Here is a 23,701-nt window from a genome sequence, read left to right on the forward strand (position 1 = left end):
TTTGTTATATTTGTAATTATGTACATTTTTTCATATTGTGAGCCACCTTGACAGCATACAAATAAAATGTTTTATGTGTGTATGTATGTTCCTCTGTTCAAGTACAGAATGAACGGAAGGGGAATACAGTGGGAAGACAGTGGAAGACAGGAGTGCCTGGCATGCTCTGGTCCATGGGGTCACAAAGAGTCAGACACGACTAAATGACTAAAAAACAACAAATGTATGTATGTTCCTCTGTTCAAGTACAGATATAATAAATGAACAGAAGGGGGATATTTTCAAAACCTATTTAGATATTTTTCTAGAAAAAAGTGCTTGTCATTTCTACACTCATAGCAGAATTCTGTGGGCATTAAATCCTAAAACAATGGAGGACAAAAACTCCAGACTTTTAAGCAAGTGGCTTAAGGTAGCCATGACAACATAGTTGTGCCTGGTTCAGGCATATAGATTTGCTTTCCAAACTAGTGCACAAATAACAGTGCTCTGGAAAAACTTACAAACATCTCCATTTTTCTCTGCAAGGTCAACTTGTGCATTGTCCAAAGACTTTCCATTACTTTGTGGCAGTGGCTATTAGCAAATTAAATCACTCTATGCTTGGAATCTCTGGCAATATTCTAGGCACAGCAAGAGTCATTAAAAATGGACATGTGAGGATTCTTATCAGACCAAGGTAAGTGCTGTGGAAATTGTTGTCTATTAATTGATTTGTTTTTGTTTTTGCAAGCAATGTAATAGGCCTCAACACAAAATCATCAGCTGCCCCTTCCATGCAGCTACTGATAAATTGATAAATGTGGTGGTGATTACTATTGATTTGGTCTATATAAGTGTGCAGGAGTGTGTGTGTGTGTGTGTCAGTGTCAGTGTCAGTGTCAGTGTCAGGATTAGAAGATGTGGACTCATGACATATCTTTCACAAAAACTGGAAAGAGAAACACAAAATGATGGTTTGTATCCAATGCAGTGTCCATTGGTGTTTCCTTCCCCTCCCAAATTTGTAGGGTCCCTAAACCCTGTGGAGCTAATTTTGAAGACACCTAGGGGATTGGTGGGAAGAAAAGTCTGAGAAGTTCTGTTGCACAGAGAAGTCCCTTGTACCAGCAGAGCTGCAGGATTGGATACAGCCCTATGTGTGGGACATCCAAAGTTTGGCTTATGATAGTCACACATGACTCCAATAATTAAGTGGATTCATGAATGGCCATCACAATCCAAATGCCATATCAGTTGAACAAAGGATGTAGATATTCACCCGGTTGGGCCAGGTATATATTCTTCTCAATTCACCCAAAACAGGGGAAACGAGTACAGCAGTGGCTTTAGGGCTGTGCGACCAGTATGGTTGCTTCAGCCTCCCCACCTGCCACTGGCCTCCTTGCACTGCCTTGGGTTTTTTTTGAAGAGAATTAGGCATTCTTTCTTAAGATGTTCAAAGAGAGTTACAGCATTCCCATAAATACATGTTTCCTCCTTCCCCCACAGCCTCCCACATGGCTCTCTGGATTCAGCCCCATATTTACCAAATGTACTGTGCAAGGTTCAGAACAGAACAAATGTTGATTATTTTAAACCAAAGAATTTGGAGAGCACTTTACTTAATGAAGACTGAAGCTGCAGGTGGGAGGAAGAGCGGTGGGACTGACAATTAATAGTGATATTCCCCCCCCCCCCAAGTTACATTGTTTTGGGGTGGAAAACCTCATCTGCTTCTCTGTTAAGGAAGACTTTGATTTAAGTCCCTCCACACCTCTGAGCAAATAGTCACAAATCCTGAACTACTGCCACACTTGCCATCACCTCTAAATTATAGACCTATTCCAGTCAGATTACTTTCATCAAGATTATTGCACTCACTGAACTGCCCCCCCCCCACTTTAAATAGAACACGTTGTGTCTTTGTTCATCTGGTTTTAATATGGTTTTAACCAATTGCAAAGTTATTTATAAAGTTTGCAGCTCCCCAGTAGTTAGACTTATGAAGCATTCAGTTTTAAGCATATCCAGTTGTGTGGTAACCCAACCACTGCTTTCATGTGGTTCCCATAGTTTTATTTATGCACAAAAGCATGATCCATAGCGGTAGCCAAACACTTTGGGATTAACCCTTTGTTTCAAATAAGAGAAGTGTATCATTTTATATAGTTCAGCCAAAACTTCACACAGACTAATTCTCACAAAACGGTAACACATTAATTCTGCTTAAATTAATCTAGTTCTACTGGTCTTGAGAGTGAAAGGTTTGAGCCAACTGAAATAGCCCCTAAGCAAGTGAAAGGAAAGAGGAAAAGGGACAGTTTTTGACATTGTAAGCTAAACAGAGGCTGCCAATCTGAAACCTAAACTATAAGTAAGCATTTTCAAAGATTTCATATTGGTAAATAAATATAGAAGCAGCAAAAGTTTGATGAAACATTATTTCATTGTATAAGCTTTTCACCTTATGGACACAATGACCTCCCATCCGTCCTGAACTGTTCCTTTCCTTTCATTAATATTATAGTACTGTTTCACTTGGTTGCATCTGGGCCACTGCCAATGTCAGGATACAGTACTAGGATTTAATAGGCTGATGATGAATTGTGTGGGACAAACTTTATATTGGACAAACCTTTTATTACTATCATGCATTGGGATCTGTAAATGTATTACTTTAGAGGAGACCTTTCCATTTAAAACCACCCTGACAAGGCATGGGTAATTGCTACTTCTGCAGCAGTTATTTTAACAGTAATTAAACAGTAACACCCATACTCTAGATACTCCAAAGTGTTTTCAGCAACTTCCCAGGTAGTTTCAAATATGTGCAGTTTACAGGTACTAACAAGCTTCACTTTGGCAATAAAACTACATAATATACAGGGGCCAAATGAATAATAATAATAATAATAATAATAATAATAATAATAATAATTTTATTTATACCCCACCCTCCCCAGCCAAAGCCGGGCTCAGAGCGGCTAACACCAAATATAAAACAACTGGTTAAAACACAACTCAACAACAAGACTAAATACATCAAAGTTAATTTAAAATTTAAAAATGCAGCCTCATACAAAAGGGAAAAAGAAAGGGAAAATGGGGGAGGGAATCAGGTTGGCTCCAGGCCAGATGCCAGGCGGAACAACTCTGTCTTACAGACCCTCCGGAAAGAAATCAGGTCCCACAGGGACCTGGTCTCAGGAGACAGAGTGTTCCACCAGGTCGGGGCCAGTGTTGAGAAGGCCCTGGTTCTGGTAGAGGCTAATCTGATTTCCTTCGGGCCTGGGACTTCTAAGGTATTACTGTTTATGGACCTTAAGGTCCTCCGTGGGGCATACCGGGAGAGACGGTAAGTACGACTGGTCCTATGGCCCAGCAGACATCTCTGTCTGACTCCAGGCACTGTTCTTGGGTCACACCCCTTCTCTAGGCCACACTAGCCATGCTATCAAACCGCCAAGTGCTTTTATCTAGCTAGAATGTGTTTTTGAACTCTGATAGTGTCTCTTGATTTCTTGTATGGAGATGTGTGTGTCCCAGTCTTCTTTCTTAGTGTCCTACTCCCCATAGCTGTCAAGTTTTCGCTTTTCTAGCACGGAAGCCTATTCAGCATAAGGGAATTTCCCTGAAAAAAGGGAGAACTTGACAGCTATGCCTACTCCCCCAAAAACTTACCCTTATGAAGGAGAAACTGGCAGCGTGAAGGACTCACTGGAGACAGAAAAGGCTTTGAAGGCTTTATCCTTAAGGTCTGGGTGCTCCTGCACATGTTATTGAGCATTATTTCCTGCCAGTGTGCATGGGATTTAAATCTCCTGTGGCTCCCAATTCAATAAATTAACTTGAGAGGCAGGTGGAATTGCATCAGCTATATAGCACAGCAGGAAAGGATGCACCCACCAGGCCTTAATAATGCAATCAAAAAGGCCCCTCCTATCTCAAGTGAGCTCTCCCTACAGCCATTTCCTACCTTTTCAAGAATAGCTTTGCTTGAGGAGGATGGTGAAGTGGCAAGGAGAGCTGGTTCAAAGAGTTGAGAATCTACTCCAAGTTAGGCCTGAGGTATGAAATAGGTATGGACCTTGTTTGCAATGAAACCCAGTTTTAAAATGGGGTTCATATTCTGAGTTCTGAAATTCACACCCATAAATTAAGTCTCAATTAAATCAAACAGGCCTACTTCTGATTTAAAAATAGTTAGGACTACTCTTTCTCTCTCTTAAAAATCAGGAATGCTTAACTGATTGTCCCATTCCATTGTTAATAATAGTTACATCAGCAGTTAAGCTGACTGGCAATACAGATGCTCCAAATAATCTGTGCAGTCTGAACCCCGAGATGGAAGTAGGAGCTGATGCATGCTTATAACTAAAAATACTGATTTGCAGATTCATATATTCTACCTTCACTAAGAGTGATATTGTAAAATGTTTGCAAAAGCAATCTCTCTGTGTTTCAGCACTTAACCAGATGTTACAGACAGAGCTCTTGTTGTTCCAGGTCTCCTTCCTTTCTCATAATGTCTCTATGAATACAATGAGCGATATTAAGTCACTGCACTGTGTGTTGTCCTGTGCCTCACTTCACACCATTTGCTGTCAGCTGCAGGGATGAAACAACAAACAACGGGGCTGCATCACATCATACTTTCCAGCCCCCTCTTCACAAAAGTTGCCTGAAACCAATTCTGAGTAGGTCCCACCTCCCCTATCAGCCGTAACGCACCCCATTCAGAAAGGCTCCTGAACGATCAAGAAAGGCATATTGGTGGGGTGCGGGAGGGGGAGCGAGCAGGTGAGAAAATTATTCTCCACAGCCCCCTTATGTGAGTACTTCAAATAATCCAAGCAACTGGGAGGAATTCTCTGCCACACCCTTCCAATTATTTCATCAGTGCAAGCATTCCTGTTTGCCAATCCCACTCTCCCCCACCTCACTGTCCTGGGGATTCTCATGACCCTCCAGAGAGGATTTGGGTGTAATGTTCCATTTTAAGGCTGGGATATACGATGATTTGGTTGGAAAACTTCAAGAGGTAGGACCTGAACTCATATGAGGAACCTCAGCATTCCATAAGTGAGCAAGCTTAATGGTCTCTGCTTAATGAGCTGAACGAGAAATTGTTTTATTAAGGAACTACCTACAGCAGTCCTCTGCTTCCAGCCCTGCCTCCTAGTTGGGCCTAGCAAAAATTGCTTGCAGGACCGTTGGTTATCTATCTCTGACTCACACACAACAGGAAAGGAGAAAGAAAGAAATACTGAGCAGCAGCACCTCTGTGCTTATAATATCGAGTTAAATTGTCAGTTACAGAACTATCCTTACCACTTTTAAAGTAACCCCAAGGAAAAATTATACAATGTACATGTGCTTTGTGTTGCTGTAATGTCAATCTGCATTTAGCCTAGGTGCAGAGAGGGAGTGGGAATTGCTTAGGCGTTTATTTGCCCAGTTCTGTACTATTTGCTGTCTGTTTGAAGCATATGTTTTAACAACACTTTGTTTATATGCAGGAATCTTTGGAAATGCTCAGAAGGAAGACTAAGACGCCTCTAAAGACACAGGGTGGATGACAATGGAATAATGATGCTAACATCACTATGCCATGTTCTTCTCTTGTATCTACAATAACTGCTGTGTTTTCCTGTGATTAATTCTGCCTCAAGGAAAAAGAACAAGTGCTGCTTGCTGCTAGTGTCAGAAAAGCAGCATTATTGTATGCAAAGTTACATCAAGCCTGGAATAAAGGAATGTGCATGACAAAAAATCACACATACTTCAACCAGCTCTTTTCCTTACAAGAAAAGATCACACTGGAGATTAGCAATATTTATACCACTTCAAGTATGCCTGGTGTGGAGCCTGAGTAAGATTTGGAGGGTGGGGGACCCCATCTGGCTGTGGCTTCCTATTTCTCAGGGCTGGGATAGTCTGGTACCTGTCAAGGGCCCTGCCCCACAAGAGGCTCATTGGCAACCCCCAAAAGCCCCTGTCCTTTGCTGCTGCTGCTCTAAAGGAAAGAGGGAGAGAAGGCACCGCAGCTGATTCCACCTTCCCTCTTCCTCTAGGTGTCAGCTGGGACTGGATGGACAGAAGTCTCCATACAGTGGGAGAAACTGAGGCAAGGAAAGCAGTAGTGATGGTGGTGAGGAATGGAGTGCGCTAAAAGGGATGGTGGACTGAGGATGGGGATCCACCAAAGACACTATGACCAAGGGTCTGCTAATAACGCTGAAGGACAAGCAATCTTTTGTACACCAGAAACATGGTTGTGTGACTTCAACCTGTCTCCTTCCCTGTGTGCCTGGTCCAGTTATTGCTGTTGTGATGCTTCTGATGTGTTTCATAATGCATGGTCAGCCACCTAGATTTGGTCCCTGTAGAGGCCTGCCATGCAGCAAAGAAACATCTAAGATCCTGCTAGGGGAAAGTAGATGGTGGGGTGGTGGAAGCTGCATGGAGAAAGTGGTGGGCAGGAAAGGGTTAAGCACCCTTCTCATACCTTCTGTTTCTTCACTGCAAATTCTGCCTTCCCCTTGCCACCTTGTTCAACACCCACCCAGGTTCCCAGACCAGAGTCCACCACTAAGCAGGGCATTAGGCCTTAAGACTGCTCTTATTTCTTCAGGATTATGTATTTATATAAAGGATAACTTTCATGAAAGCATCTAAAATTAGGCTATTTCTAGCAGTGCTACCACAATATTTTTAAATGGAACCACAAATGTAAACCTGTTTGCTGAAAGTCTCCATGACTACAATATCTCTTTTAAAAGACACTGCTAAAGTCACAGGGCTCACCTTTCCATAAGATGCTCCATTCTGCATTTCTACATGATCAGATTCTAATTGCATCAGATACATTCGGCACAGCACTTCAGCGTGTGTGAGCGGTATTGTAATCATTTAGCTATTCAAAAGAAAATTTAATTCGTGATCAGGCCGCCAAAAACAGCAGTGTGGCCCATTGTTCTATATGGGGGGACTGATATATATATATATTCCAAGCAAACATGGTAATTAAATGCATATGAAGAAGCCAAACTTTTTCTCTCAAAACTGTGTTTGCATACAAAAAAGAGCAAGAAACTCCCATGCCACGATATAAAAGCAAACTTAAGACAAAGCCTCACACACTTCAGTTGAACAATGTGCTTTGGTTCTCATGGCTCAATAATATTAATCCTATGCCTAATTTAAATACTGTCATACAGCCACCTATATTTGAATTAACCATGTGACTCAAAAAATTGCAAGTGTCCAGCATGATTTTCATTTCTAATAAAAGGGGGCAGTATTACACCAGTGATGTTTCAAACTGCCCAAATATTTGTTAAGAGAGCTGATGAAGAATTGTAATTGTTATTTCTTGGACATGCATGCAGAAAAGTAAACTACTGGGTTTATTTTTGGATCAAATACTTTGCTTAAAGCATTACCCCTGAAATATAGCTTGAAATTCTGGTATTTAAAACCGAAGCTAGATATTGAAAAGCATCAAGAGCAAAAATATGAAGACATGCCATTTAGAAAAGGCTATTAAAACTAAGAAAAAACAAAGAATGCAATGCCAGAGAGGACAGAAAGCAGAATGAGAATTACATATACCGTATATACAGCACTCTGGATTATTGTAATGTTCTCTACAATGGGTTGCCCTTAAAGAGAGCCCAGAAGCTTCCATTCATCCAAATGTTTGCAAGTCAAACTATATATATCCAATCTCATGGTAGCTCCATTAACTTCCGATTTGCTCCTGGGATCTCAAAGTGCTTATTCTATCTAGCCTTTAAGGCTCTATTCAGCGTGACATTTTGTGGCAGTTTCCCCACACAATCAAAATCACATCAACTAATTATCAACTTTTATGTTTTTTAAAACACACCTTTACTTTTGTATAAATCTTCATAAAACTATAGGATGCTTTTAAAATAAATATACCGTAATTAAAGCAAAGAAAAATGGATGTAAATGTGATAATTCAAAGACAACTTACAGGTAGACTTCAAAATTATGTGGCTGAACTTGGAAGAATATTCCTTTGCACAACAGTTTCAAGTTTATTTGAACTAAAAAAATATCCTGCAAAACTTCACCACCAACTGAATTCCGCTTGTCAGGCAAACAGATGGTTAAAAAAAATTATCATTAGCTGGTATTTGAAGAAGCAAACCTAATTATTTAGATGTGCATCTTCAGAAACTCCTTTTGAAAAGAAGTACTGAAAATTGGTCTAGGCAAAAGACAACTATTTCAAAGACGTATTGCTTGATGCACTAGGATACAGCACATTTTACGTAGAAGTTTGTAGCCAGATTATCACTATTCATGTAGTGTGTGGATCAGTCTGCCCATGATTTAGCAGCCTGACCTGTGAAATTCTGTTAATATAAGAACTGTTTTTTGTACTACTATAGGTGTCTATATAGTTCTAGAGGCCAGTGGAATTAGCTCACAGTTTTCAGTGCTTTTCACAAACATAGGTTTATAAACAAGCCCTAAAAGCTCTCCATTCTGATTTGGGGTCAGTTTGGAATTTGTAGTCTGGATTTCCAGAGATCCTGTTGACCTTCGTCACACATCAAACCTTCAGTTCTTTCATGTTACAAAGAATTCTTTCACAGTGGTAATCTGTATTAAATGAGTTTTAAAATGCTATCATTTAAACTAAAGCTTGTGCAAATAAATATTTATTAGGTTATGAATTTGTTTTGCAAACCACTGTTAATCCTCTAGGGGCAAGGGGCTAAGCAAATCCCTTTTACAGACACAGACCCCTTTCCCCTTGTTGTTTCTGAGAAATGTAATAAGGCAACATATAAAATGCAAATGAAAAGGCATCTTGTCTTTGAGAGTTCTATTTACAGGGTTATTTTCCCTTTGTGCATGCAACTATAGGCAATGAACCTCAGAACCCTACCCTCCTCTCGAGGAAACAGTTTGAAGCGGCTGCCAGTGTCACAAACTCTTGACTGCTGACAAATATTGTTTGGATATTGTTTGGATTAAGAGGAAACGTCAATGCAACTAAAATTTAAAAATCTATAAGCTTTTGTTGTGATGAGACTGGAACAGATCACTGCAAGAAAGCAATGGCTGCAAACTATGGACATGCTGATCTGAAGTTATTTCTTATAAGGCTGCAGTCATCAAGGTGCTCTGCAGACAGTTTTTTTTTCCCTTTTTGGCATCTTTGTTTTCATACCAAATGACTTCAGTACATACTTATCTCATTTTAAATTCTCAAAAACCCTTTGAGAGAGGATAAAGTAGAGTAAATTGCCCCATAATCATCACACTTGTACCAAGCTGCAAACCAAACAACCTATCAACAGAACCATATTAGTTACTATTCCTATGTAACTTTCCCAGAACACGTTTTTTTAAAAATCAGTACTGGAAACAGATTACTCATTAAAAGGCCAGATAATTCTTACTCTAAAATTCACAGAAAGACAGACGTCAGACTGAAGGTTGTACTTATGGTTGCCTCCCCTTTTGTCCTAATTCAGGATGAGGAAATGGGCACAGCTCAATGGAAAGCACCTTCTTTGCATGCAGAAGGTCCCTGCTTCAATCTACAGCATTTGCAGGTAGGGCTGGGAATGTGCCCTGTCTGATATCCTAGACCTAAAGAGCTCTTGCCAGTCACTGCACACAATGCTGAGCTAGTGGATTTCATGGAAGGCAGCTTTGGACAGCAGTTTGAAAAATATAGCCCAGTTCATATGCAATGATTCTGGCTGAGGATAGCTAAGTTGGGAACAAGCATCGTGTCCATGTGCTCACCCTTCTCTGCTTCTGTCATGGCTACTTAAGACCAGATATTTCCCTTTTAGGTAGGTTAATGCATTTGGAGCACTTTAATACAGAAAAATAAGGAGTACAGTAAGTGGTAACATAACAGAGGCTTATAAAAATTATGCATTTCCCTAGGCATTAGTTGACCAGTGTGGAAAGAAGGATGCTGGACTAGATTAACTTTTTGCTGCTCCGCCAAGGCTCTTATATCCACTCATTTCATCAGACATGACTCCCCCAGCCCAAATGCTAGTATATATGCCCTATGATGATGATTATGATGATGATGATGATGGGAGTCTAAATTACTTTCTTCCTGTAAGAGGAGGAAGTTTTGTCTTTTTTTAAAAAATGGAACTATATGACATAGTGAATAACTATTTTGTCAGTATCAAAGATGATTAAAACTAGAAATGCAGAAGCAGCAACATGGGGTTCAGAGACCACTAGCTGGATAGAATTGCAAATAAAAATGAGCAGAAGAAATGACAGGAGAGGAATACAGTACCTTTTCATTCCTACAGTTGTTTAGACCCATGTTATTCATGGCAGAAAGTTTCCCATCAAGGCCATGGTGATGTTGCTGCTGCTCCCTCTGGATCTGTTCTCTCATCTTTCGAGCCTCCTGAATGGCTTTCATGACTGTATCCTGGTCCCCAAACAGGGCAGGTGAGTTAAGACTGGAAAGGATGTCTGGAAACAACCAAGATAATCTTTATTTAAGGATACTTTTGAAAGCAGTGCATTAACAAAACTTCCTCTTCATTTGCATGAAAGACTGAACGCACCCAACTAATTGTTGCAGACCACCTACTTATTCCAGGTGATGCAAACTTCACAATATTCTACAGTTTCCATCTGTCAATAGAATACCATGAAGACTGTGAAGAGCACCTACTGAAGCTCCATGTGAGCTTCCCAAATCTGCTCTGGAGGGTTTGGGGATCCTCCAGGGCAAATTTTTAAAGAGGTGGAGGACTGCAGGTGATGAACACTCCCACAAAGTTGGATATCACCTTGTCTACTGTTCATTAAATACATGTACCAAATACATGTTCATTAAATACATGGGCATAAATCCAGATTTGCTTTCTGCCCAGACGAATGTCTACTTAGCTGTAACTAGTCCTCCTAGAGCTGTCAGTATAGCACAGCCAATACTAAATGGCTTACTGAAACTATTTCATAACCTAGAATGGCTTGCCATGGCATAGATTCTTACAATGCATTTATAAAGACGAACACATGTATTTTGTGTTTTTATATCTATTTTATGAATATATATTTACATCATGACATTATGTTTGCATAATGCTACAACTGTCTGTATTTATTTTAAATAGCCCTCCATGAATTCATGTTGGTAGGACAAATAATGGAGTGGCCCTTCTTTTATTTTATCCTCACAACCATCTTGCGAGCTAGCCTAAAAATCACTTTGCCTGTGGCCACTACACTCACCACTTCAGATTTCATCATGTTGTTAAATAAAAGATTTGAGAGTCTTTTATTGAAGGAAGCAGGAAGGGGACAATTTTACCTAACAAGATAACAGTGGCTTGCCATCACACAAAGCACCTAACAAAAGGACTCTGCCCAATGAAGCAGCATTTGGGTTAGGGCATGAGAAAAGCAACCAAAATACCAGGTGTCCAGGTAAATACTATGTGAATTTTAATTAGTCTTCTGTTGTGATTGTATAATTCTGGATTCAAGGCACTCTAGTCATGGAATGGCATGTTGCAGCATGTGTGTGAGTGTATGTGAGATAGCGCTTAAATAAAAGTCCAGAGTTGGAAATATACTGAGACAATACATTTTGATTCAGTTCTGATTGAGAAACAAGTCAGGGTAGGCATTAAATAAACTCTCATTGCTGTTGTAGATGAATTTGAGTGTAGAAAAGAATAGACTTCTGGAAGTGTTTTCTATGTTTATACCAAAAGACAAAAATCATTCAGTGTTTGGAAACACATGATGATAAAGCACATTATGTTTAGGACTAGGATATTTGTAGAACTACCTTCTCTTACATGAACCTACCTGCCTACTGCCCCCCCCCTCAAATATGCATATTTGGGACCAGGAATGGGACTTTTCAGTGGCTGTGTCGACTCTGGAACTCCCTCCTGAGAGGGGTCTCATCACAACCCTCTCTTACATAGATGACTGCTCATGTTCCAAATGATCCTGCAGTGTTGGAGAATCATCCCATACAAAACGATACGGGTATTTTCACGTTCATAAACTTGTTTCCATATTTATCCAGTGTTTAATAGTTCCAGGTCATTACCCAGAAAAGTATCCTGTTTCTTTAAAAACTCTTATCTGCTTCTTAGGTAAAGGTAAAGGGACCCCTGACCATTAGGTGCAGTCGTGACCGACTCTGGGGTTGCGGCACTCATCTTGCGTTATTGGCCGAGGGAGCCGGCGTATAGCTTCCAGGTCATGTGGCCAGCATGACAAAGCCGCTTCTGGCAAACCAGAGCAGCACATGGAAACGCCGTTTACCTTCCCGCTGTAGCGGTTCCTATTTATCTACTTGCATTTTGACTTGCTTTCGAACTGCTAGGTTGGCAGGAGCTGGGACCAAGCAACGGGAGCTCACCCCGTCACAGGGATTTGAACCGCCAACCTTCTGATCAGCAAGCCCTAGGCTCAGTGGTTTAACCACAGCGCCACCTGGGTCCCTCCATGTCCCAATAGGATGGTATAAATTCTATAATACAAACTTGCTATATCATCATTTTGAAAAATAGTGCAAGCACCTAAAAATAGCATACGGTACCTATAGAAAGTAATTTTTCTGTCTTGCTGAAACCATAAATGTGTTTTCTTTTGCACTATAGAAACCCTACTTTTAGGTCACTCCTGCAGAGACACCAAAACCTAGTACTGAAGGAAACTGTCCCTACATGAGGAAAAGTATTGTGCTGTGTGGGTTTTGGGGTGCCCTGCACTTGTTTGAACTGTACCACCAATTACATTTCCACCACAGCAGATTTCCAGAAACAAGCAGGAATTGTTCATAAGGATGTGCGTTTGCACATGAGGAATGTGCTAAATCAATAAAAATGGGTTTTTAAAGTGAAGCTTTAAAAAAATCAATGGCCCCCAAAGGACAGTAATTTATTTATTTTTCCCAAATCAGGAGTGGGAAGAAGCTAGAAACACTGGTCAATGCTGCTGGAGTACAAAGCTCAGGGTTGGAGAACATGTGGGCTTCCAGTTATTCCTCGATTACAACTCCCATTATCTCTGACCACTGTCAATGATAGTTGGGGACTAATAGATGGCATCTAATAGCACCTGGATCTAGCATCTGCTGACTTCAGTTTACTGCAAAACATGTTGGGCTAGCTAGACATTGGTCCAATCCAGCATGGCATTCTAAGTTCTAAAGCAGGCACCCCCAAACTTCGGTCCTGTTAGGGATCCCTGCTAGGGATCACGGGAGTTGTAGGCCAAAACAACTGGAGGGCCGCAGTTTGGGGATGCCTGTTCTAAAGCAAAGCTGCATACTCAGGCTCAGCTAACATAGATAATTTCAAGAAGGATAACCTTGTTCACCTGTGGCAGGAAAAGCAAAAAAAAAAGTCCTGTGGGCACTTGAAACACTAACAAATTTATCATCACATAAGTTCTTGTGGAGTTGCATTATCTCATAAATGCTAATATAGTGTGAGCATGCACTCAAGTAGTTAACTATGTAGACCCCACAAAGCCCACCAGCCCATTCTTACACTAAATCCCCAGCATTTCTCCCCTTCTGAGTACCTAGAGAAGATCCTCTTCCCAGAGTTCCACCAATAGGGCTGGGGATTCCACTTTTATTGGCTGCATTCACGGGGCTGGTTTTACTAGTAGGGAAGAGGTTCTGTGTTGGTGACGTTGGGGATTTGACAGGTTCCGCTGTCTTAGGTCTGGCTGAAAGATTCAGTGGCTGTGCGGCATCATCCTAAAAGAGTTTAATGTAAATAATTATTAGAAAAAGACAAATGAAACACATTATCACTTTGGAAGCCACAGCTATTTTACACCTCCTAGACAATGCTGCATTTCCTTGCAATAATAACAAAAGAAGCTAATTATCTACACTCCTTGAAGATTCAATGAAAGGAAAACCTCATTAATTTCTCTGTGCTATGCCTCTATTTACATTAACTATGGAGCTGGATCATTCTTTTTGGCAAATTAAAATTTGAATTAGCTCACATTACTGCCTAATTTCCTAATGTGTTTTCTGAGATCTAAATTAACCCAGGGCATTTACAAAGAATTATTTAAGAAAAATTCTAGCAGCTCAGTTGTGTTGTTTTACTGGGCCTATTTGAAAAGTTATTGAAACTACAAAACAGACTGTATATATGTGTGTGAATGGTGGGGTTATGGGTAAAATTAAACAGGAAAATATACTTAATACCTTAAACATTTATATTTGTTTACCCCTAGATATCCTTGACTTTTTTTGTGTGTGTGTAAGATTTTTTGGTCACAATATCTTTGTGAAACATTTCTGCATTCCCCCGAAAAATCTGGAGAGAGGGGGAAGAGAGGTTGTAACAACAGTGTATTTTCCAGCATAACTCTAACATGGTGAAATGCTCACACCCTGATCCTACCCTGTTTCTCATATTTTAAGACATGCCCATAAAATAAGCCATAGCAGGATTTTTAAGCATTCAAGGAATATAAGCCATACCCCGAAAATAAGACATAGTGATAGGCGCAGCAGCAATGCCGGCCGCGGCAGGAGGAGGAGGGAAAAAATAAGACATCCCTTGAAAATAAGCCATTGTGTGTTTTTTTGAGGAAAAAATAAATATAAGACGTGTCTTATAATATGAGAAACACGGTACAGCATTAGTAGGCACTAGAACTGACAAAGCTAAAGCAGCACCCTGTTACTACTATTGGATGGAATTCGATTGCTATTTAAATTAAAATAGGTTCTAAGCAACATAGTTGTATCTTGCTAGCCATCTGAACACACAAATTACCTAGTATTATTGGTACTTGACTGTGATTTTTTTCACTGGGCCTCAAGAGCAGGGCCGGCTCTAGGTAGACCCCCGGTGGCACGGTGCGTGGAAACCATGCTGCGCCCTGCAAGGGCGGGGGTGCTGGAGCGATCTCCGCCCCTCAGCACCAGGGCGTGCGACCTGCTCGAGACTGCCCTGTTCAAGAGCTCAGGCCAGGGCCTTTTGAATGCAGTGCTCTGAGCCACCAGAGATACACACTGCAAAAATCATGCATGGCACTGCTGTACGATGTGAAGGTTTTAAAAAAGGCAATAGCAATTGCTGCCACAATAGCACTGCTGAAGCATTTGCCCCAATGTAGGGCAAATGGATTTTAATGCCAGGATCTACGTGATAAGTCTTACAGCAACAGAGTGCAAGATCAAGTTATTAGCAATTGTGTGGATCAGATTGGAAACTTTTAAGGAATTCTGTTTCAATCTGCAGTATTGTCTATAGTTACACAACATGCTGAATGAAAAAGAAAATATACCATATTCTGATCTTAGAATTCAACAGGCTTTGCAGAGCAAAGGCATATCAATATGTTTAGAGTTTTCATTAAAACATCCCGTTCTTATCTTGTCTTATAGCTTGACATATTTCAAGTGGAACTAGATACAGTCGTGCCTTGCTTTTTGAACAGCTTAGTTCTCAAATGTTTTGGCTCCCGAACACCGCAAACCTGGAAGTGACTGTTCTGGTTTGCGAACTATTTTTGGAAGTCGAATGTCTGACAGGGCTTCCATGACTTCCAATTGGCTGCAGGAGCTGCCTGAAGCCAATCAGAAGTCACACCTTGGTTTCTGAATGTTTTGGAAGTCTGAAGGACTTCCGGAACGGATTCCGTTCAACTTCCAAGGTACGAATGTATATGATTATTGTTAAATATTACAAAGGTCAGACTACAGTTTTACAGCCCTTTTTAAAAAAAAGCACTAATGAGTCAGTCTCTAATTTATGGCATGCATGTAAATCTAAATAAGGGAAATATAAATTTGGTACTGATACAAGCAGATCCACAATCATAATTATAAATATCAGGTGTCTACTCACTTTGTGGTGTCTTTTGTACAAGTGACTGAAATGAGGGGAGAAGGGGCTGGAGCAACTCACATAGCAAAAACCTGTGCACATCTACTCTTATGAAAAATCTAACTTCTGGAAAAGGAAAAATCTAAGAAACTTGTTCTTTTGATCTAGCACTCCCCTTTACAATACAACCTCACCCTGTTCATTGGAGAGCTTGTACCCTGTGTTGAACTTGTTAGCAATCAGCCAGGCACAGCATTTTTGGAATAGCAGAATACTGATTTTCTGTAATTAAAATGAAAAGAGCCTAGTAACATGGCTCTCTCATTTAAAATATGCCCAAAGCTGAGATATGCTAGATATAAGGGTGCATCATCTATATTTTAGCAGACAGCACTGAACACTTCAAAGCTTAGAAATATATGAAAGGATACAATAATGCAGTCCATTATCTTATCATTGCCATTCTTCTTGCTGTCAAGTAGAGATTCTGCATGGTACAACTTGTCATATATAATGTATTAAATCGCCCAATGCAACAAATAAGTAACTATTTATAATACTGCACTTACTCTACAGTTTATATTATTTCTAGGCCATTGCTATATAGGCACCACTCTTTATTTGTAGAAGTCACATAAAATATAGCTTTTTCCTCAGTCAGACATATGTGATTAAGTGAGGGAGACAACAATATGAGAAAGCTTTGAGGACAATGACATTAAGAACCTGTTGAGCACATCCTTATCACTGATGTTTTGGAGGTTTGGCTGTGTCATCAATAAATAATAATAATAATAATAATAATAATAATAATAATAATTTATATCTAGCCCATCTTGCTGGGTTGCCCTTAAAGTCCACACATACAAGGATCTCAAGCCCATCATGGACCTCATCCTTGTTCACATGGCTAAAGGAGGTGATGGTGGAATTAAAATTTCAGCTTCCCATGCTGAATGTGGAAGTGATAATGTGATGTGAAACAGGTATCCACCATTTCCCAGGACCCTGGCTACTGTCCTGCTTATGCCCAGGACTGTGGGCTCCCTGCAACTGTGTTCAAGAACAGTGTGAAAGTGTTCTCATCTCCCCTTTAAGCACTAGCCTGGAAGATGTGGTATCTGCTATCTGGTCCTGTGGAATTTGCATGTGTTTCTGTTAAAAATTTACAGTGATAGGAACACAAGATGCTGCCTTATACTGAGTCAGGCCATTGGTCCATTTAGTACAGTATTGGCTGTGGCTGTCCAGGGTTTCATGTGGGGTCATTCCCAGCCTCACCAGGGATAGAGCCTGGGACCTTCTGCAGTCCAACATACTTTGCTTTTTCAGACAAAGAATAACATCCCACCTCCATTCTATCAACAGAAGCTGGCTAACTGGACTGGCAGCTGAATCCGCTAGGGGTGGAATAATGCCCTCCACTGCACTCAAAGGAAGTTTTGGGGCAAAAGGCTTGCTGTGTGGCACACTCAGCTCTGGCCTACAACAGAACACCTTGACACTGTTTGCTCACTGCCTGCCTGCTGCTTGCTTGTTGCCCATTCAAACAACTATAGCAATGCAATTATTATAGTGGCAACAGCATGTGTCAAATCAGCAAAGTAAAGGATGAGTGCCACCTCTGACACATTGGAAAAAGAAAATGAGGTGAGGCAAGACAGACAGACTGCAGTGGTCAAGAGCAAGCAAGCATTGCTGCTTCAGGAGAGCCGGCTCAGGATGGTAGGAACAGCCAGGAGGTTGCCATCACCATGTCTAGCACCTACTGCCTCACTCTGCTCAATGGTAGGGCTGGCTCTATTCATATAATCCCAACATGTTCGAAATAGCAGTTTCATAATCAAATCATAGAAATGAAGGAATAAACGGAACCTGCAGATCAATCAGACAGCTCATCTGCTGTGAACCAGCATCCTCAGTGCCACTCACGCACAGAGGATCTATGTAGCACAGAGTGGCTGCCTTGCTTTCTTTTATGCTGGGAAACATGCAACACAAACAATGGGGAATTTCATTTCTGAATTAAGGCCGGTTATTAGTGTCTGAGGTTAAAGGGGGCATACTGCACTTTCAGCCAATGATATTTTATACTTTTAATTGTATAAGCATATTATTATCTCTGTTTCACTTTGTTAAAAAAATCTTTTTGCTATGTTTCTTAAGGAAGGATGGATGATGTGGGAAATAGGCCTAAAGCAAACAAACAAATAATTTCCAGCTGCCCACAGAATGCTGGAAAGGAGGCAGTTTAGTCATTGCATGCTGCTGCCAAGTATCACACTGCAGCTTCCTAGTTCTCTAAGCAAGTGACAATTAAGTATGCATGAGCTTTTGACAATACATCAAAACCAAATAGAAGCACGCCAAATACCAGCAACAGTGTGCTATCAACAAGGGTCCAATCAATCTGCAGTCATGGCTTTTTTCTCTCCTCCCAATCAATTGGCAGTGATGGTCTTTTTTCCCCTCCAGCCATCGTCCTTTAATTTTTATTTTTATCTGGGGCTTCTTTTAATGAAATGATCCAATTTGTAAAATAAGAAGGGGAGTGGTTTTGCTTGCCATTTTACATAGTTAAGGCTAGTTCTTGTTAAACCATTTGGCATGATTGCCAGTCTTTTCATGCAATACTAGTAAGATTTGCACAATCACTATCGTATTACACATCACATGTTCCATATGCCCTGCCCAAGTTATGTCAAACATACCGTAGGACTTAACAGAGCAGATACACCCCTGGCTCATACACCTCCTCAATCACAGGGATTTTTCATGCTGCTCATGCTTAGGAATGAAAAAGGTGAATCCACATTGGATTTTCACTCTCTCGTCTCATGCATGCTTACTTGAGGACACCAATATAAATATAAAATAAGAAACTCTGTAACTGGCGAGTGATAAATTTTAACAGTTGAAAGCAGTGTAAAATATATTTAAAAACTAGATTATAACTTATCCTGAAATAACAGCATCTCCAGTCACATGAACTGCTGGTAAATCTTGACACTCAAAATAACAGTCAACTGGAAAAGAGTCACGACCAAAGGCCCTTGGCAAGAATGGGGGCTCCTGGCTCACAATATACCTTGTAAACATGTAAATAGCAGCATGATTGTTATATGTGGCGGGCACAGTTCACAGGGTCAAAAGGTCTGACCCCAGAGAGCTGAAATACCACTGGATTTGCTTGTTTGAAATTATTGTATTGTATTGTATTGATATATCAGTGGGAGTATTCATGAAAGGAAACTTAAAGAAATACCTTAACTTGAGTTATAGGGCTGGCCCCTCTCTTTTCATTTTTCATCCCAGTAGGTGAAAGTGCCCCTGTTGTGTTTGGCGGCTGAGGGGTGGAGGGCATCTTTGCTCCAGGCGAAACCTGCATGCTGGCCAACTGAGCGGCATAGAGTTGCTGCAAAACAAGAATAACTCTTCTCCTTAGGATTATCTGCTTCAGCACTTTATAAATGAGAGCTGAAATATTCTGAGACCCTAACAGAGAATCTCCATCTTCCTGGCAGGCACTGGACAATGTCATTCAAGAGGCAAGACGTCTAGGTTAAGGCCTAAATGGCAGCTTAATGGAGAAAGTGGTTAGCTGTCTTGAATATAAAGCACATCTCAAAGCCCCATCAAATATATTTAAAATTGGAGTGCAAGTAACTATCATGCAATATTATAGTAATCTGCACATATTTCTTTTTGTTTAACACCCTGCTGTTTTTTATTGATATGAGGCAGTCAACAGATTTTATATTTACCCGTAAGTACAATTTACATGTCAAATATATTTTAGTGCTAATTTGAATAATTCCTACTTGTAAAGGTGGGAATATGAGTATAACTCTTCCTAAAACATTATATGGTATTTTCTGAACAAAGCTTAAAGGGACCCCTGACCATTAGGTCCAGTCGTGACCGACTCTGGGTTTGCGGCGCTCATCTCACTTTATTGTCCGAGGGAGCCGGCGTACACCTTCCAGGTCATGTGGCCAGCATGACAAAGCCGCTTCTGACAAACCAGAGCAGCACCCGGAAACGCCATTTACCTTCCCGCTGTTGCGATACCTATTTATTTACTTGCACTTTGACATGCTTTCGAACTGCTAGGTTGGCAGGAGCTGGGACCGAGCTCACCCTGTCGCGGGGATTCGAACTGCCAACCTTCTGATCGGCAAGCCCTAGGCTCTGTGGTTTAACTCACAGTGCCACTCGCGTCCCTGAACAAAGCTTAGGTAAGTTCAATTTCTCTCTAGCAACCAAGCTTAAAACCTCACCTTAAATTAGCAATAGCAATAGTTCTACCACAGGCATCCCCAAACTTCGGCCCTCCAGATGTTTTGGACTACAATTCCCATCTTCCCCGACCACTGGTCTTGTTAGCTAGGGATCATGGGAGTTGTAGGCCAAAACATCTGGAGGGCCGCAGTTTGGGGATGCCTGTTCTACCACTATAAACAGGGAAGATCCTATTCCCTCTTTAACAAGTAAATCTGTATAAAATTTGCCTTATTAGTGGAATAAAAAAAACCAGGTGGTTTGCATGTAATTTCCAACATGACTATCATTCAGATGGACAAATAAAAAAAATTACAGTAATCAAAAGCAGACCTTTCAGCACATGTAATTAAATGAAAGCTTAATAAAGAATAATTTGCAAGAGCCAGATGTGCTTATGTCATAATTGTTGCTTTCTTTGGAGCACTTTTTCTAATATAACAAGCCTCCAAAGAAATGAAAGTTACACAATACTGCACATGCTCTATGACTCAGTGGCTAGACAAATGCATGCAGAGTCAGTACTTTAGTTTCTTAATGGAGAAAAATAATCGTTTTCTGTTTGTTTCGCTAAGTCTATAGTACTCAACCCACTGGACTTGGGGGGGGGGGGAACCCATTCACATCCATAGGTATGACTTCCATATACTATCACCTGAAGGGCAAGACCAACCTATTCTACTCCACTGCTATGTCACACAATCCCTAAACAAACAGGACACAAGCTTTAAGATTCTGCTGAAATTAAATATTTAGGATGAATGCTGTGGTTTTTGCTCCTCTGTTTGAACTCTTGATTTCACAATTCTTTATGTACTGAGTAATTACTTGTTCTGCTGCTGGAGCCTGGTATCTTATCAACACCCCCTTGGCTATGGTACATAAACTAACATGCTCCTTCTTAGGATCATTCCTTTTATTGGGCTATTTAATTGTGCACTAGCAGTTGGGAACTGTTGCAAAAGTTTTTGTATATAGGCATTTCCTGTGCAGTTTAAATTCGATTATTACAGCAGAGTGATGACAACAGAACCAAACAACTGGGGAAGAAAAGGAACCTGGGGGTTTGTTTGTTAGTTAGCAAGGTCTATCTGAACATTTATACCCCAACTTTCTTCACATAGTTCCCATTGCTGCCCCCCCCCCAATGGTAGGATAGTTGGAGAAGAGAATGTACACTACCGAGTATTCAATTATCCCTATAAAAGCTCCAGGCAAATTCATTCAAGGATGTCAGCAAGGCAACTGGGAGATTCTTAGTCCAAAGGCATTACTTTTCAGAGGAAGTACATCAGTCACCCTGAGCATTGAAACTCCAATGGGTACAAGTCTAGAATAGCACTGTGTGGAGTCTCCACTTAGAAGCAGCTTACATTCCATGTGACCCAGTTTTCCTACAACCAACATCAGGCAAACACTGAAGTGCTAAAGCATCCCATAATTTCTCTGACATTTCATAACCTTACCAAAAGGGGTATCCTGCTATTGTCTAACGATGACCCGATGATATATGCTGCTGCAGTTATTAAAGAATGTGATGTGATCACGTTGGCCACTGCCACTAAACCTAGTTTCAGAGCCTGGTATAGTGGTACATATTGAAGTTCAGGAGTTTACCACGACAACCTTCATAACCACACTTTAAAGGAGAATTCAAAATTTTTGATTTATTATAATTTTTCTTCCATACAGACACTCCCTCTCAAACAGGAGCATACACAATGTATGTACGTACTGTGAGCAGCCCTGTGATCTTCAGATGAAGGGTGGTGGTATATACATTTAATAATACATAATAAAAATTTATTAGGATCAGCAGACAGTCATATAATAGGATACTAGCAAACAGTGGTGTACAGGTCAGCACACTGAAAGTTAGCTGAAATCTTGGTGCACATCCCTAATCAGCCACAAAAGTCTCTGGTGAGTTCACTTGCCTGAGACTAGCATATCTCACAGGGTTATTATTATGCAAATAAAGTGGGGTACTTGCATCCCACGCTGAACTCAACTTGCTCCACCAGGTGATATCATTGCTCCTGCCAGAAAAATGTCCTACAACAGTACTTCCCTGTGCTTCACCTCCACTATACCACTGCTGAAGTACTGATCCAAGCTTATTAAATCCAGTTCTGAGAATATCACTTTAGCTGCTCATTAAAAAACCCGTAACATTTAGAAAACCATTGAAGCTATGGGCAACAGCAGCGCGGTGTATGCTCCAGCCGTGCGGGGCATGTAGGGAGCCCACTGCTCCTGGCTAGGTGCGAAAATGCTGCCTTGGCATCCTCACATGGTGTCACCCAGCTGAGAAGAGGGGTGGCAATGCTGCTACTGACTCTCCTTTCTCTGCAGGCTTGACTCGGGAGTGGAGCTGCCGGCTGCGGCCTGGCTGCTCATCAGGGAGCAAGGACTGGGCGACTGGAGGGGGAAGAGCACCCTCTGCACTTTGCTGTCCCCCGCCCAGTACAAGGGCGCCTGCTCATCAGGGATGAGGCGCGGATGCTCTTCACCCTCTGCTCACCCGTCCTTGCAGCAACAGGCGGGTGTTTGCGTGCTGGGCGGGGACAGGGCATGGAGGGTGCTCTTCAGCCTCCATTTGTCCAGCCCTCGCCTCCTAGGCATGGTGTGGAGGCTGCTGCTCTTAACCCTCCACACCTAGTCATGCAATGGGGATCTCTAGGGGGGGCACCTGGTTCACGTGCCCCTCCCCATTGTGTGCCTGGAGCAGCGGGCCCCCTGCCACCTCCCACGCTATTGCCAGTGATGAGCAGGAAATAAATTTGAATGGGAAACAATAATTTTTAAAACTTGTTTACCCCAAACTTTGGAGAGTGGATACTTTAACAGAAATATTTGAAATGCTAGCTTTGTAGCTCTTGACTAGTGACTAAAAAAAAAATTAACAGAGTCCAAAAACATATATTTTAAGATGCGTTATTCAGTCACCACAGAAATCCATACCTCACAACAGCTCTTTTCAGCCTAGTTATAAATTTAAAATAGCTCTAAATGTTACTGCCACATTTTTACGTTGGCTCACAAAAGGATAGTGACACGGTTGAAATAATAACGTTTTAAGACTAGTGCAGATGACACAACCTTGATGGCAGAAAGCGAGGAAGAATTAAAGAACCTTTTAATGAGGGTGAAAGAGGAGAGCGCAAAATATGGTCTGAAGCTCAACATCAAAAAAACCAAGATCATGGCCACTGGTCCCATCACCTCCTGGCAAATAGAAGGGGAAGAAATGGAGGCAGTGAGAGATTTTACTTTCTTGGGCTCCTTGATCACTGCAGATGGTGACAGCAGTCACGAAATTAAAAGACGCCTGCTTCTTGGGAGAAAAGCAATTACAAACCTAGACAGCATCTTAAAAAGCAGAGACATCACCTTGCCGACAAAGGTCCGTATAGTTAAAGCTATGGTTTTCCCAGTAGTGATGTATGGAAGTGAGAGCTGGACCATAAAGAAGGCTGATCGCCGAAGAATTGATGCTTTTGAATTATGGTGCTGGAGGAGACTCTTGAGAGTCCCATGGACTGCTAGAAGATCAAACCTATCCATTCTTAAGG

At 41.1% G+C, this 23,701-nt stretch overlaps 1 protein-coding gene across 22 annotated transcripts in view; it reads right to left on the minus strand.

Moving 5' to 3' along the window:
- Positions 1–23,701, minus strand: part of SOX6 (SRY-box transcription factor 6) — a 420,354-nt gene that overhangs the window by 42,047 nt on the left and 354,606 nt on the right. For 21 of the 22 annotated variants that reach the window (XM_060275933.1, XM_035120001.2, XM_035119983.2 and 18 more), the window contains 3 exons: positions 19,111–19,260; positions 13,567–13,747; positions 10,298–10,482 (listed from right to left, as the gene is read on the minus strand). In XM_060275933.1, the coding sequence (XP_060131916.1) occupies positions 10,298–10,482; positions 13,567–13,747; positions 19,111–19,260 (516 nt within the window). The remainder of the gene's footprint in view (positions 1–10,297; positions 10,483–13,566; positions 13,748–19,110; positions 19,261–23,701) is intronic. The other variant, XM_035120066.2, reaches the window with a different exon arrangement.

Source organism: Zootoca vivipara, chromosome 1 (assembly GCF_963506605.1).
Source record: "Zootoca vivipara chromosome 1, rZooViv1.1, whole genome shotgun sequence".
NCBI lineage: Eukaryota > Metazoa > Chordata > Lepidosauria > Squamata > Lacertidae > Zootoca > Zootoca vivipara.